This window comes from Sceloporus undulatus, chromosome 6 (genome assembly GCF_019175285.1).
Source record: "Sceloporus undulatus isolate JIND9_A2432 ecotype Alabama chromosome 6, SceUnd_v1.1, whole genome shotgun sequence".
NCBI classification, from domain to species: Eukaryota; Metazoa; Chordata; class Lepidosauria; order Squamata; family Phrynosomatidae; genus Sceloporus; species Sceloporus undulatus.
Genome location: NC_056527.1, coordinates 70,825,652 through 70,841,749, shown reverse-complemented (window position 1 = coordinate 70,841,749; position 16,098 = coordinate 70,825,652). Strand labels below are relative to the sequence as shown.

At 36.5% G+C, this 16,098-nt stretch overlaps 1 protein-coding gene across 7 annotated transcripts in view; it reads left to right on the top strand.

The window, feature by feature from the left end:
- The window catches only part of SUN3 (Sad1 and UNC84 domain containing 3), a 140,502-nt gene that overhangs the window by 13,997 nt on the left and 110,407 nt on the right, over window positions 1-16,098 (top strand). For all 7 annotated transcript variants that reach the window (XM_042476932.1, XM_042476929.1, XM_042476931.1 and 4 more), the window contains exons 2-3: window positions 3,876-4,016; window positions 15,948-16,045. In XM_042476932.1, the coding sequence (XP_042332866.1) occupies window positions 3,889-4,016; window positions 15,948-16,045 (226 nt within the window). In that variant the 5' untranslated portion in view covers window positions 3,876-3,888. The remainder of the gene's footprint in view (window positions 1-3,875; window positions 4,017-15,947; window positions 16,046-16,098) is intronic.

Sequence of the window (16,098 nt, the reverse complement as noted above, 5' to 3'; positions counted from 1 at the left end):
ACACACAGAAGTAGGGAAACCAGGGATTGTTCTGGGAGCTTGCAGCTACAGAAATAATTTGAAGCTCTTTCCCTTATCCGTGATGACGAGGAAGAGCAGCAGAAGCAGTCCTCAGGGACAATGCAGGGGACCTTGAGAAATCGGGAATAGATGCTGCTAAGCTTGGGAAGAGTCATGTAGTGGTGGTAGGGGACTCCTTGCTGAGGGCTACATAATGAGTGGTTTGTGGGCCTGACAAGATGTCTTGGGAGATGTGTTGTCTGCCTGAGGCAAAGATCCATAATGTGACAGAGCGGCTGACAAGACTTGTCAAGCCTACTGACCATTTACCCTTTTCTTTTAGTTCAGGGCATGGTCCAGAAAGGGAGAGGAAAATAGCAGAGGTGAGCAGCTGGGTCCGCAGATGGTGCCACCAGGAATGGTTTGGATTTTTGGATCATGGACTGTGGTTCCATGGGAGGGGACCTCTGGCAAGGGATGAGTTACACTTCACCTCAGTTGGCAAAAATGTTTTTGCCAATAGTCTCAAAAATTTGATCAGGAGGGCTTTAAATTGAGTTATGTGGGGGAGGGAGTTCTTTGGAAGGCAGGAGTTCATCAAGGGCTGGAAATAATAGTCGAACTGTTATTGAGAGATCAAGGCAAACAGTGCAGGAAACCAACAATGGGAGGGAAAAAGCTGTACACAAACTGCTAGAGGTCTTAGATGTCTCTACACTAATGCACACAGCATGGGTAATAAGCAAGATGAACTTGAACTCCTCGCACAATAAAGCAAATATCATACAATTGGCATCACCGAAGCCTGTCATCCTGTCAAGACTCAAAGAAAGCACCTAGGGAAAACCTGCATTTGCATAATTTTAAAGGGGTTTGTTTGTACCCATTTTTGATATTTTACTGGCTTTTTTCTTCCAGGGTTTAGTTATTCTGGCTCAGAATTTTGAAATTTTTAATATCATTATATATTCACTCTTTGCATTTGCAGACTTCTCAGTGGGGTATTCATACCCTTTTAGAAATAATATTGTGTTTTTTGCTCCAGGGTTCAGTTATTCTTCTATTTATCCTGGCTATTTACATTTTTTGTTAGAACCCTTTGGTTTGTTTCATTTGTTAAAGCTAAACATGACACATAAAACTTAGGTTCCAATCTTTCGTCATAGTATTGAGAATTAGTCAAAAAGCCAATTAGATTTTTTTGCAGGTTAGAGACTTTTTTATTGCTGTGATATTTGGAATGGAGACTAATGCACACATATTCCTTTTGCTCGCTGGAAGCATTATTCATTCTAATGATGTGCAAAAAATCTGGACCCCTTTCCCATGAATTTATGGGGTGGTCCATCTATGACCCCTAAAAACTAAAAATCTTCACCCAAGGGGCAGAAAAGGGTGTCACAAGAAAGAGAAGAAAACCAGTAGAGTCACCAGGTGAAAGAACCAGGGCTGCAGTTTGACACCACTTTAGCTGCCTTTGGCTCCCATGGTGACCAGCTGTCCTAACCACAAAGGAAGACAAGGCACTGCAAAATATAGGGCTTTCAAGTAAAATGGAGGACATGACCAAGTAAAAGCTGAAACCCCTCATATAAATTAATGCTTCTTAGTGATGCTCAAAAGGGAGGACATTTTTGGAATTCCTCCTGGATAGAAGACTGAAATGTAAGATATACCCCAGAAAAAGAGGACATCTGCTCATCTTGCTGGTTCCATGCTATGGAGCCCTGGGATTTGTAGTTTGTTGTGCTCCACTGCTCTCTGACTGAGAAAGCGAATTCTCTCCAAAAATCCAAATCCCAGGATTCCATAGCATGGAGCGGTGTCAAATCACATTATTTCTGCAGTGTAGATGCAGCCCATGAAAAAGGGATGAGAAGGGCTCCAGGGTGAGAAAGAAAATTATGGGATAAGAAATGAAATAAAAGTAACGAGAGGTACAAGACAAGGATGCCTGTTATCACCAATATTATTTGCAATGGTGATAGAGATGTTAGCAAATGTCATAAGGAAAGATAATAGTTTAGAAGGCATAGGACTGGAAAAAAACATAAAATTAGTTTATTTGCTGATGATATATTATTAACTATTATAGATTTAATGGATAAAGTGGGAAAAATAAAAGAACATTTAAACGTATTTGGAGAAATGACAGGGCTTCAGATTAATTGGAATAAATCAGAAATGATGTTATTTAATTATACAAAAGAGGAGAACAAAAAATATAAAAAAGAATTAATGAATCAAAACTGAATGATAATACCAATAACAATGGAAAATAAATTCCCAAAGAATTTGAGAAGCTTGTTAGATAAGGAATTAAAGGAAAGGAAAATAGATAGAATAGAAAATTGAATAGATGTAAGGGTAGAAAAAGAAAATATATAAAAAAAACTTATGGGAATGAAAATGTCTTGGTTTCATTATATGCAAATAGAACAATGGTTTAAAAATCGGAAGAAAAGAAAGGAAATAGCAAACACAGAACAAATAATTCAAAAAGGAAGAGAAATGGAGGAGAACATAAAATGATTAGTAAAATGTTTAAAATATTAATGGAGAATAAAGGTAAGAAGATAAAAAACATTCTGAAAGAAATATGGGAAGAAGAATTAGGATGTAAATTAGGTGATAAAGAATGGGATAAATTTTGGGAACAAAGATACAGGTGTACTTGAAAAATCTAAATTAAAGAAAATTATTATAAATTGGTTTGGAAATGGTATTTGACACCAGTAAGATTACATAATACTGACAAGAATAACTCAAAAAATTGTTGGAGAGGTTGTCAAGAAGTAGGGTCATATATGCATATGTGGTGGCAACGTAAATATGGACAAAAATTTTGCGAAAAGTGATATTAGAAATAGAAAATATTATGAATATAAAAATAGATAGAAAACCCAATATAATTTTGTTATCATATAATGCTGAGGAATGGAAAAAAGAGGAAAAAGATTTGGTAACAAATTTGTTTACAGCACAAGATTAATCATAGCAAGATATTGGAAAACGAAAATAAATGTAGAATTAGAAGATTGGTATAAAGAAGTATGGAAATTAGCGATTAATGATAAATTAACATGTAAATTGAAAGTAAAAAAAAGACAATGGAAAAGAAATGATTTTGATGAGATATGGGAAAAAATATTGAAAAAGCATTGAGAAAAGAAGATGGAAAATTACCTTCACGAGACGAACTGAAATTTTGGATAGAATATAAAGGATGGAAATGGCTCCAGGGAAGGGGAGCACTGAGGTGGTATATTAAAGATATTTGGATATAATGTAATAATATATATCTATATCTATAGATACACACACACATAAAGAAAAATGTTATGTATTGTATAATTTTAAGAATATTAAATAAAAAATTATAAAAGCAGAAAAAAACCTTTTCAAATACTTACATGGTTTTATATTTTTCAGTTTATACACCAACATAATTTTATTTATTTATTTATTTATTTAGGTATTTATATCCTGCCCTTCAGCCCTAATGGCTCTCAGGGCAGCTTACAATTATTATTTTTAATCAGACAGTTCCCTGCCCTCAGGCTTACAATCTAAAAAGACACAACACAAAAGGAGAAGGGAATGGTGGGGGGGAGGGAATCAGGTCCAGCATTCTTCTCTCCCTCTGAGGCCTGGACCAAGGCAAATGGACCGGAGGGAGGGCTCTTCTTCTTCAGGCTAGCCCTGATGGTACTGGGCCAGCCTTCTCTCTCCCTCAGAGGCCGAAGGATGACAGTTGGGGAGGGAGGAGCCTCTTTCTTCAGAAACACCATCAGAATTTGCTGGCAATTCTATGTGAGTGAATGTTGCAATTACTTTTTAGTTCCTTAACATTTTCTTTATGTCTGTTGTTTCAGCATCAAATAGTACATGCATAAAATTACATACAGAGTCCCAAAGATGTCAGGTAACATATATTCAAAAGAAGATGCTAAAGAAGCAAACAACGGATGTCACAGTGATTGTTTGGACTCTGATACTCAACAGCTTTTAGAGAGGTATGCATAATGTTAAACTTAATTAATTTACTTTAATATTGAAGTGGCATGCCTTCGGATGCATACAGTTAAAAGATCTCTTTTTATTTTCTTAGAGAGGAGAAGGATAGATTTAATAAAAAATAATAATAATAAACAGCTCCTCCAAGGTCATGGTTTCCAGACCATTTGTCCTGCTTACCTCTATTGAGGGCAGCAACAGCAGGGGAGTGTACAAAGGAGTAGTCCAGAGTCCAGTCCAAAGGTCACACAATACCAGTCAGTCAGTCAGAGCAAAGGACAGAGGCAAGAACGTAGTCACAAGGCAAGTCCAGAGGTCAGAAAGCCAGAGTCATGAATCCAAGAACAAGGAACAACAAGGCTGCAGGACTAGTTGCCAGCTGCAAAGAATCTCTGCAGCTGGAGGTCTTTTAAAAGGCTTCAGCTTCTCTCAGCTGAAACCTAGAAGCTCCTCCTTCTATCCTGGAAGAATGCCTCAAAGACTCCTTGACCTGCCTTCACTCCATAGGTCTTAGCACCTGCATCCTAGAGTCCATAGAGTGTGTTTCTCCCTTTGCAGCTTCCTGAGCCTCTTCTGAGACTGCTGATCTAGGTAGCCCCAGATCTGCCCCTGTCTCAGCCTCCTCCATGTCTTCAGAGTCTGAGTCCTCTGACTGTGCCTCTAAGTCAGGCCCAGGACAGTCCATGACACCTTTTACCATTTTGGTCACCCACCTCTTGTGAGTGCTCCAGCTAGTCATTTCCTTCTTGAATTGTGTTGTCTAGAATTGGACACAGTGTTCCAGGTGAGGTCGGATCAAAGCAGAACAGAGTGGTACTATTACTTCTCTTAAGCAAGACACTACACTCTTATTGATGTGGCCTAGGATCATACTGGTTTTTTTAGCTGCTTCATCACACTGTTGACTCATGTTCACCTTTTGGTCTACCAAGATTCCTAGATTCCTTTCACATGTACTGTTGTCAAGCCAAGTGTCGCTTATCCTATAACTGAGCCTTTCATTTTCTTCTGCCTTACATTTCTCCCTGTTGAAATACGTTTTGGCCCAATTCTTTAATCTGTTTAGGTCATTTTGAATTCTGATCCTCTCCTCGTAATTTTCCCTCCTAATTTGTTGACATCTGCCAATTTGATAAGCATACCCTCTACTCTTCCAAGTCATTGATAAAGATGTTGATAGCACTGGGCCCAGGACAGAAACCTGTGACACCTCACTTGTCACTTATCTCCATGAAGAAGAGGGCTGTTGGTTAGCACCATTTGGGTTCTGTATGTCAATCAACTACAGATCTACCAAACATGGCACAGCTAAAAGTCGAGTTTTTCTCCTTGTGTGAGGTATTCACTAGTTAATTAATTTTATACTCCTTGTTCAAGTTGGAGTTCTAAATGGCAAAATTATTGGTGCTTTCACACTTACTTCAGTCACAAAGAGGCAATAAAAACTGAGGTTTAACTTTCAGTCTATATAGTAGCAGTGTCTCCTTAACAACATGTATGCTATATTAAAAAGAGCTGATGAAACTCCAAAGCTGTTGCCCTTAAGGCTACCTTATCCCCAGCATAGGCTGCTCCTTGGCTTGCATGGATTTTCTGACTCTACAACTCCACAGTTTTGGAGTTCACAAGCGGTTTGTCAAGAGCCCCTGACAAGCTCCTAATTCCCCCTTCACCTTTATCTGGTGGGGGTAACCTGTAATTGACTCCTGGACTGCAGGGATACCTGGAATGGAATGGAAGCCAGGACAGACTCTCACCCTGCACCTCCATTCACTTCACCGTTGCAATTGGAAGTCAAAATCTATACCTACATCTTAACAGAAAGACTAAAAAAATATTTTAAAGGTGGTAATATACGAAGATGGCTTTTTAGACATATGAAAGGGAACATCAGAGTCATGGTAGACATCATTGAATACTATGAAAAATATATATCAATAAACAACTGACAATGTTTTTTGTTGATTAGAAAAAGCCTTTGGTAACATGAAATGGAAATGCATGTTAGGGATATTTGAAAGAATGGGTGTAGGAGCTAAAGTCTTAAATCGGATCCAATATATATATATATATATATATATATATATATATATAGAACAACTGGCACAACTGATCATAAATGAAGAAAGAACTAATTTCAGTCAAAATTCAAAAGGGAATGAGACAACCTGCCTCTTATCCCTCTTTACTTTTTATTGCAGTATTAGAAGTATTAAAAAAACTTAGATAATTTACAGTTTGACCATTTTTCTTTCTCGGGCAGAATAGCAACAATAAAGATGTCAACATTCCCTAAATTCAACTTCTTATTTTCCAACTTACCTATAATCACAAAAAACAAACCCTTTGATATCTGGCATGAAGAACTAAAGAACTTCCTATGAGAAGGCAAAAAAAAAGTGTTAAATGGAAGACCAGGATGAATGGATATCATAATCTTTGAGATTCAGATCAAGCAAACACCCTAGCCTAGTTTTCTCTGACTGGAGAAAACTAGAAAATTACTGAACCTGGAAGGTTTTAACCTCTGGTTTGGCTTGCATGCGTACTTACAGTATGAAAAAGCTAAAGTGCATAAAGAGTTTGGACACCATTTTATATGCAAAGCTTTAATGAATAATTGGTTAAAGATAAAAATCAACTTCTATAGAGGAATCCTGGATTGGATCTCAACACAAAAGGCACTTTTTGGAAGGTGGAGCTCTTTATATAGGTGATTAAGTTACAAAGACATTTTAAAAAAGAACAGTGAGAATTACATTTAATAATAATAATAATAATAATAATAATAATAATTTGTACACTGCCTCTCCAAGCAGATTGAGGCGGCTAACAATAATAAAATACTCTTAAAACACACTAAAACAGTTATCATCATTATATCCCAACACTCCAAACGTGAACAACATTGATGAAATAGAAACTCTAGAACTGAGAAAACCTAGGCTGCTGCACAATAAAATAACAGATTCAAAACAGATCAGAAAAACAATTCCTAGACCAATACAGACAAAGGAATAGAAGTGCAAAGAGAAACAATCAACAGGAAGCAGGTGGAGACCAAGAAGAAGAAGGTAAGCCCAAGAGAGAAAGAAATTTGAGAATACAATCAACGCACATGAAAACAAGAAGTAGTAAGAAAGAGGAAAAGAAAACGAGAGAAGAAGATAAGATACAAGAAGAAGATCACCAAAAGGAAAGAAGTGGAGAAGAAGACGAAGAAGGGGGGAAAAACTGCAGGGAACAGAAGGAGAAGAAGAGGTAGGTGGAGAGGAAGGCAAAGAAATATAAGAAGAAAAAGAGACGATAGAAGATTTAGAAGAAGGAAGAGACTAAATAATTGAAGAAAAGATAATATAAGGTAATTAAATAGAATTTGTTAAGACAACGGAAAATGAATCAAATCAAAATTTTAATTTGGAATGTTCAAGGAATGAACACACCGCAAAAACGGAAGAAAATATTTCATACATTACAGAAACAAAAATTGGACATTATTTATCTTGAAGAAACAAGAATAAGAAAAAGATATGAAACACTTAAGGAATCCCAAATTAGGCCAAGAATTTATATCGCTGCAGCTGACACCAAAAGAAAAGGAGTAGTAATATATGTAAATACTAAACATGAAGCTCAAGAAATAAAATGTGACCTGAAAGGAAACTTTGTAATAATTGAAGTGAAAACACAAGAAAATAAATATATTTCGTTAGGGATCTATGGACCATTGGAAAAAAAAGGAAATTTTTATAAAAGATTTTTGAATGAATTAAAAGGCCTAGATCAAGAAAACTTAATATTTATGGGGGACTGGAACGGTGTAATAGACCCCTTAAAGGATAGATACTCGAATCTTAAAATTAAGAAAAATCAGGGAAAAGGCATTTTTTTTAAATGATAGAAATCATGGAAATTCAGGATACATGGCGTTTTAAATATGGCAACTCTAAGGACTTTACGTTCTTCTCGAATCGACATAAAGGCTGACAAGACTGGTCAAGCCTACTGACAAATACTCCTTCCTTTTGGTCCATGTGGGAACTAATGATACTGCAAGACACAGCCTTCAGGACATCAAAAGGGATTACGAGGGGCTTGGTAGGAAGCTGAAAGGAATGGATGCACAGGCTGTCATCTCGTCTCTTCTGCCAGTCGAAGGTCATGGTCCAGGAAGGGAGAGGAAAATAGCGGATGTGAACAACTGGCCCCAGAGATGGTGCCGCCGAGAAGGATTTGGATTCTTCGATCATGGGCTGCGGTTCCATGAGGAGGGACTTCTTGCAACAGATGGGTTGCATCTCACGCAAGTTGGAAGAAATGTTTTTGCCAACAGTCTCAAGAACTTGATCAGGAGGGCTTTAAACTGAGTTCCGAGGGGAAGGGAGACGATATTAAGGAAGGCGAAAGGGATGGCGAAAATAGTCAAACTGACATAGAGGAAACAAGAAAAAAAGTGCAAGGACCCAACAGTGGGAGGCAAAAAAACTTGCACAGGCAGCAAGTGAAAGGGACCCATGGTCTGTGATGTCTCTACACTAATGCACAGAGCATGGAAAATAGGCATCACCGAAACCTGGTGGGATGAGTCTTATAATTGGAATGTGGAAATAGAGGGGTATAACCTTTTTAAGAGAAATAGGCCAAACAGGAAAGGAGGAGGAATAGCACTATATGTCAGAGATATTTACACCAGTGAAGAGATCCGGGACATCAATCCTGGAAGCCAGGTGGAGAGCATCTGGATAAAAATTAAAGGGGAGGGAAACAACAAGGATGTTATGCTGGGAGTCTACTACAGACACCCAAGTCAGACTGAGGAATTGGATGATATCTTTCTAGAACAGATGACCACACACTCAGAAAGGAGAGATGTCGTAGTGATGGGCGACTTCAACTATCCTGATATTTGCTGGAAGTCAAACTCAGCAAAATCTTCAAGGTCTAGCAAATTCCTCACTTGCCTGGAAGACAATTTCATTGTCCAAAAGGTGGAAGAGGCAACAAGGGGGTCAGCTATTTTAGATCTGATCCTAACCAACAAGGATGACTTGGTTAATGGGGTGCAAGTGGTGGGATCATTAGGTGGAAGTGACCATGTTCTCCTGGAGTTTGTTATACAGTGGAAAGGAGAAACCAGGCATAGTCAGACACACATTCTAGACTTTAGGAGAGCAAATTTCAGTAAACTTAGAGAAGTATTGAGGGTGATCCCGTGGTCAGAAATACTAAAAGATAAAGGATTTCAGGAAGGATGGGAGTTTCTCAAAAGAGAGATACTGAAGGCACAATTTCAAACAGTTCCAGTGAGAAAGAAAAATGGGAGGTGTCTCAAGAAACCAGGATGGATGACTAAGGAACTTTCAACCGAGCTAAGTTTTAAACGGAGCATGTATATGAAATGGAAAAAGGGGGAAATCACGAAAAAGGAATTCAAAGAAATAGCAGGCATGTGTAGGGGTAAAGTCAGAAAAGCTAAAGCACAGAATGAACTCAGGCTTGCTAGAGAGGTTAAAGACAACAAAAAGGGCTTTTTTGGATATGTCCGCAGCAAAAGTAAGAAAAAGGAAATGATAGGGCCACTGCATCGAGAGGATGGCAAAATGTTAACGGGACAGAGAAAAAGCAGAATTACTCAACACCTTCTTTGCCTCAGTCTTCTCAAAAAAGGAAAAGGCTGCTCAACCTGAGGATAATGGCGCAGAGGACAGAATAGGGAACTTTCAGCACAGAATAAGTATAGAGATAATAGAGGAACACCTTGTTAATCTAAATGAATTTAAGTCTCCAGGACCAGATGAACTCCATCCAAGGGTATTAAAAGAACTGGCAAATGTAATATCGGAGCCATTGGCAATAATCTTTGAGAAGTCCTGGAGAATAAGAGAAGTGCCAGCAGAGTGGAGGAGGGCAAACGTTGTCCCCATCTTCAAAAAGGGAAAAAAAGAGGATCCCAACAATTATCGTCCACTTAGTCTGACATCAATCCCAGGAAAGATTCTGGAGCAGATCATTAAACAGAAAGTCTGTGAACATTTAGAAGGCAATTCCATAATCACAAAAACTCAACATGAGTTTCAGAGAAACAAGTCACGCCAGACAAATCTAATCTCTTTCTTTGATAAAATTACCAGCTTGGTAGATGAAGGGAATGCTGTGGATATAGTATATCTTGATTTCAGTAAGGCCTTTGACAAGGTTTCCCATGACATTCTTGCAAACAAGCTTGTAAAATGTGGACTAGACAAGGTAAACTGTTACATGGATTTGTAACTGGTTGACCGGCCGAACCCAAAGGTTGCTCAACAATGGCTCCTTTTCATCCTGGAGAGAAGTGACCAGTGGGGTCCCACAGGGCTCTGTCCTGGGCCCAGTGTTATTCAACATCTTTATCAGTGACCTGGATGACAGAATTGGGAGCATACTTATCAAATTTGTAGATGACCCCAAATTAGGAGGAATAGCTAATACCCCAGAGGACAGGATCAAGATTCAAAATAACCTGAATAGACTAGAAAGCTGGGCCAAAGTTAACAAAATGAACTTCAACATGGAGAAATGTAAGTTACTGCACATAGGTTAAAAAAAATGAAATGAACAGATATAGGATGAGGGACACCTGGCTGAATGAAACTACGTGTGAAAGGGATCTAGGAGTCCAAGTAGACCACAAGTTGAACATGAGAGAACAGTGTGATGAGGCAGCTAAAAAGGCCAATGCAATTTTAGGCTGCATCAATAAAATATAGTGTCTATCTAGATCAAGAGAAGTAATAGTGCCACTGTATTCTGATTTGGTCAGGCCCCATCTAGAATATTGTGTCTAGTTCTGGGCACCACAATTCAAAAAGGACATTGAGAAACTGGAGCGTGTCCAAAGGAGGGTGACAAAAATGGTGAAGGGTCTGGAAACCATGCCCTATGAGGAATGACTTAGGGAGCTGGGGATATTTTGCCTGGAGAAAAGAAGGTTAAGAGGTGATATGATAGTCCTGTTTAAATATTTGAAGGGATGTCATATTGAGGAGGGAACAAGCTTGTTTTCTGCTGCTCCAGAGACTAGGACCTGAAGCAATGGATGCAAAGTGCAGGAAAAGAGTTTCCACCTCAACATTAGGAGGAACTTCCTGACAGTAAGGGCTGTTCGACAGTGGAATGCACTCCCTCGGAGGGTGATAGAGTCTCCTTCCTTGGAGGTTTTTAAACAGAGGCTGGATGGCCATCTCTCAGGGATGCTTTGATTTGGATTTCCTGCATGGCAGGGGGTTGGACTGGATGGCCCTAGTGGTCTCTTCCAATTCTACGATTCTATGATTCTATGATTCTAAATCCTGGTCAAGGATTGATTTTTTCTTAACATCTTCCCATCTTTGCTCAAGAGTTAATAAATTTGAAATATTACTCAAAACGTGGTCAGACCATAATTCTGTGATGATGAAGATGGAATCAGGTAAAAAAGAATTTCATTGGAGACTTAATGTGAATCTATTGAAAAATCAAAAATTAATAGATGAAACAGTATAGAAGAAATTGAATTTTTCTTTAAGGAAAACCTGGAGAAGGAAGTACCGAATCGGATAGTATGGGATTGTTTTAAGGCAGTGATGAGAGGATATTGGATTTAAAAAGTTACTGAAATTAAAAAGAACAAGGAAAAAATGGTCAACAAGTTAAAAATTGAAATTTTAAAGAGAGAAAACTCTAAAATTAACCCCAGTGATGAAGACAAAATAAAAAAAAATTCAAATTCTACAAAAACAGTTATCACAAATTACAACAGAAGAGATAGAAAGAAAAATAAGATATACCAAGCAAAATTGTTTTGAAAATGCAAACAAGCCTGGAAAGATGTTAGATATTTACTAAGGAAAGAAAGAGCAAAAGAACAATTACAAAAATAAAAATGGGAGATCAGTTAACAACAGAAACAAACAAAATACAGCAAGTGTGCCGAAGCTTCTTTCAAAATTTATACAAAGACCAATCTAGTAACAAAACAACAAAACAACAACAACAACAAAAATATCACAGATTTCCTCGACAGATGTAAGATAATGAAATTATCAGAAGAACAAAGAGAAAAATTAAATAAACCTGTAACAGTAGAAGAATTAATATTAGCAATCAAACACGGAAAACCAGGGAAAGCTCCAGGTCCAGACGGATTCCCCATAGAATTTTATAAATCTTTTTTTACAGCCAATACTTAAACCATTATTGAAAATAATGAATGGAATTATAGAAGATATACCTCCAACATGTATATTCTCAAATTTAACAGTCATACCCAAAGAAAATAAGGACATAATGGAAGCAGCAAATTATAGGCCCATATCGCTTTTAAATTGTGATTATAAGATATTTATGTCAATCATGGCCGATAAATTAAAAGGAATCTTATGTGATTATATATTAAACCTAATTGAATACCATGTAAAAAACATTGATTAACCTCTACAATTAATATTTTTTGACGCCAAGAAGGCTTTTGACGAAGTAAGCTGGGTGTTTATAAAAGAAGTACTAAAGAAAATGGAAATTGGCACAAATTTCATAACATGGATAGACAAAATATATAACAAACAAGAAGCAAACATAATAATAAATGGATCTAAGACAAAGAATTTTAATATACAATCTGGAATGTGTCAAGGCTGTCAGCTCTCTCCACTATTGTTCCTACTAACTTTTGAAATATTATTATTGCAGATAAGAGAGGAAAAGAAGATCAAAGGAGTGAAAATTAAAGGATGGGAATATAAAGTGAATGTATTCACAGATGACCTAGCGATCTCTTTAAGTAATCTGACAGAAGATCTAGACTTGCTTATAAACAAGTTAGAAGAATTCGGAGAAGTTTCAGGTTTTAAAGTTAATAGAGGCAAAACCCAAATGTTAGCAATGAATCTGTTAGAAAAGGATAAACAAGAGATTAGGGACAAAACAGGATTCCAGTTGACAGAAAAAGTTATGTACTTGGGAATTGAAGTAACAACGGAAAATGTAGAATAATACAAGAATAACTATGAGAGAGTATGGAGGAAGGTGAAAAGTGAAATGAATAGATGGAATACATTAAGAATTTCTTGGCTGGGGAAAATTTCGGTGATCAAAATGATGATATTACCCAAGATGATGTATTTATATCAAAATTTACCAATTATTACAAACAAAATTCCCTTTAAAACATGGAACAAGGATCTTACTAACTTTATTTGGAATAACAGAAAGCCCAGAATAAGAATGAAACTTCTAACTGATGCTATAGAAAGAGGGAGAGTGGCATTGCCAAATTTTAAATTGTATTATGAAGCATCGGTAATGAGTTGGATATTAGACTGGATGAGACTCAAGAAAAATAAGATAACTAATTTGGAAAGTGCAGATTTGATGGAAAGTGCAGCCTTCATGGATACTTGCTATATGATAAAATCAAAGCCAATTGAGAAGTAAACAGTCACTATATAAGAAGATCATTATTACACGTGTGGCAGAAACTTAAAGATAGTTGGTTTAACAAGATACCACTATGGACATCAATTAACGAGGCACACTTTAAAAAAGAAAAAATGTTGTGTGAAAAATGGCCTACATATGAGGATATTACAAAAATGGAAGACGGTCAGAGAAAATTAAAAACTGAATTGGAATTAAATAATGAAGGATTTAAATGTAGTTGGTTTTTATACAGAAGAATAAAAGAAAGATTCTTGATGGATAAAAGAACAGAAGGAATTGGGAAAGGAGATGTGGAAATGGAGAAAATAATCAAAGAAGAAGGAAAACATGAAATTTCTCGTTTGTATAAGATCTTGCTCCAGCAGGATTTAGACTAAGAAGTGATTTAAAAATGTATGATTGATTGGACAAAAGACATGGGACAATGTATTGCTTTATCTCAATGGGAAAGAAACTGGAAGAAACGAATGAAGTATACAAGTAATTATGGCTTAAGAGAAAATTTAGTAAAAATGCAATATAGATGGCATTTGACACCACAAGTACTGGCTAAGATGGATAAAAAATGTAAAAATGTCTGTTGGAAGTGTGAAATGGAGGTGGGTTCCTATTACCATTGTTGGTGGACATGCAAAGAAGCAAAAAGGTTTTGGACAATTATTCATAAAACAATGTTAGAAATATTACAAGTAAATTATATTGAAGTTATATTTACTGAGTATGATAGAGCAAGAGCAATTGGAACGAAAACATGGTAAATTAATATTTTATATGGTTTGTGCCGCCAGGATAGTCTATGCTAGTATGTGAAAAAATAAGGAAATCCCGAATTTAAATCAATGGTTGTTAAAATTGTGCGAGTACATGGAAATGGACAATTTAACAATGATGAAGAAAAACAAGATGAAACAAGATTTTTGTAAAACCTGGGAACCGCTGGTTAATTTCATGAAAGAAAAAGAAGGGAAATGTGCTGTAATTTTATTTGAAGAGTAGAAATACTTTATAAAGGATTGATTAAAAAAATCACAATACAGTCAACTCTATAAACTACTATGGACGGATAATATAAGTGAAATAAATATATTTTTTAAAGAACTTTAAGACAATTGATAGACATTTACTCCACTAGGAGAGTAACAAGATAGAGATAAAGACAGCTGAAAGTAGTAGATAGATAAGGAACCGAAGAGATATTAAAAGGAAGTACATGGGGTATTATTTGAACGTAGTGATATACATGTCACAACACAACAGCTACAACACTCATGTGAGGAGGAAAGAGTTGCCAATTGCCTAGGTGAGTCTCCTGTTTCCAAACGATGGAGATTCAGGCTTGCAAGTCCAGGTCAGGAATAGAGAATTTATAAACTGAAGGTTTCAATTTTTTATTATTTGCATCACAGTGGCACTTATTAACATCAGCAGGAAGAGACCCTTGCTTTTTGAGTATCACTTTTGGATATCCTATGCAGGTTTATCCTCCTATGCTGCAGGAAAAAGGAACATGGGAATTTGCTTTGATATATTTGTGTTCTGCAATAGCTAGAAAATAGCCTTTCTTCCTTGGAGAGATTGTTTCTCGCTCCTGGATTGGGTTTTGCATTGCATTGACATACTAGTATGTCATGATAATTCTTGGTTACTGTTTCCAAGTCAAAACCTTAGTCCCATGTTTCTAGGGGTTTTGAGGAGTGTTCTTTTATAGTGTCCACTGTGGCCTTCTCAGACTGGAAGCAGGTTAATTAACTAAGAATGTATTTCAAGCCTGATTTATTATTTATCAGTGTAAGGAGCAACCCATTTCAGGGTGTCCTCCAACCATTACAGAATACAGATGTATCACAGTGGGAAGGAAATACGAGGAAACTGAAATGAAAAGCTACTAGTAATGAATATGAATGATTATCTTAACAATTGTTGTTTAACAGAAGTATGATATAAGCAAACTTGAAAGACGGGGTAGACAGCTGCTGTATTGAACAAAGGTTGGATTTGATGGCTGTAATTCTAATGTTTTAATATTAATTTTGTAATGTTCTAATTTATGTGTTTTAATTTTATTTTATGCTATTTTTAACTTATGGTCTAATGTTTTAATATTATTTAATTATTTTTTAACTTTTTAAATTATTTCTTTAGTTTTATCTTTTTAAATTATTGTAAGCTGCTTTGAATCCCATCTTGGAAGAAAGGTGGGATATAAATTCAATAATTTATATTCAATAAATAAAAAACTGTAAGCTGCCTTGACTCCCACTCCAAGAGAAAGACAGGTTATAACTTAAATGATGGAGGAAACCTGTGGATTTGAATAGGCTTTCAGTGAAGGCTTTCAAAGTGTTTGCTTCACCTCACGTAGGGGGGGAAGGAGATCTGTATTGCCTCCCAACTATTATTTGTTAATTGTCACTATTTAGGCAATTCTTAAGCTCATACATACCTTTCAATGTTTTCTTTTTTTCATTTTCTAGTTCATCTGAACAAAAAAAATCACCTCCTAGCTGTACAAACAATCACCCTCTTTTCAGTCGTAAACGGAGAAATGAACAGGTCCCATGCCAGTCCAAGAGTAAGTCCAGTGTCTGTTAATTGTAATGGGTTAGAGCAAACCCAAGTAAACTG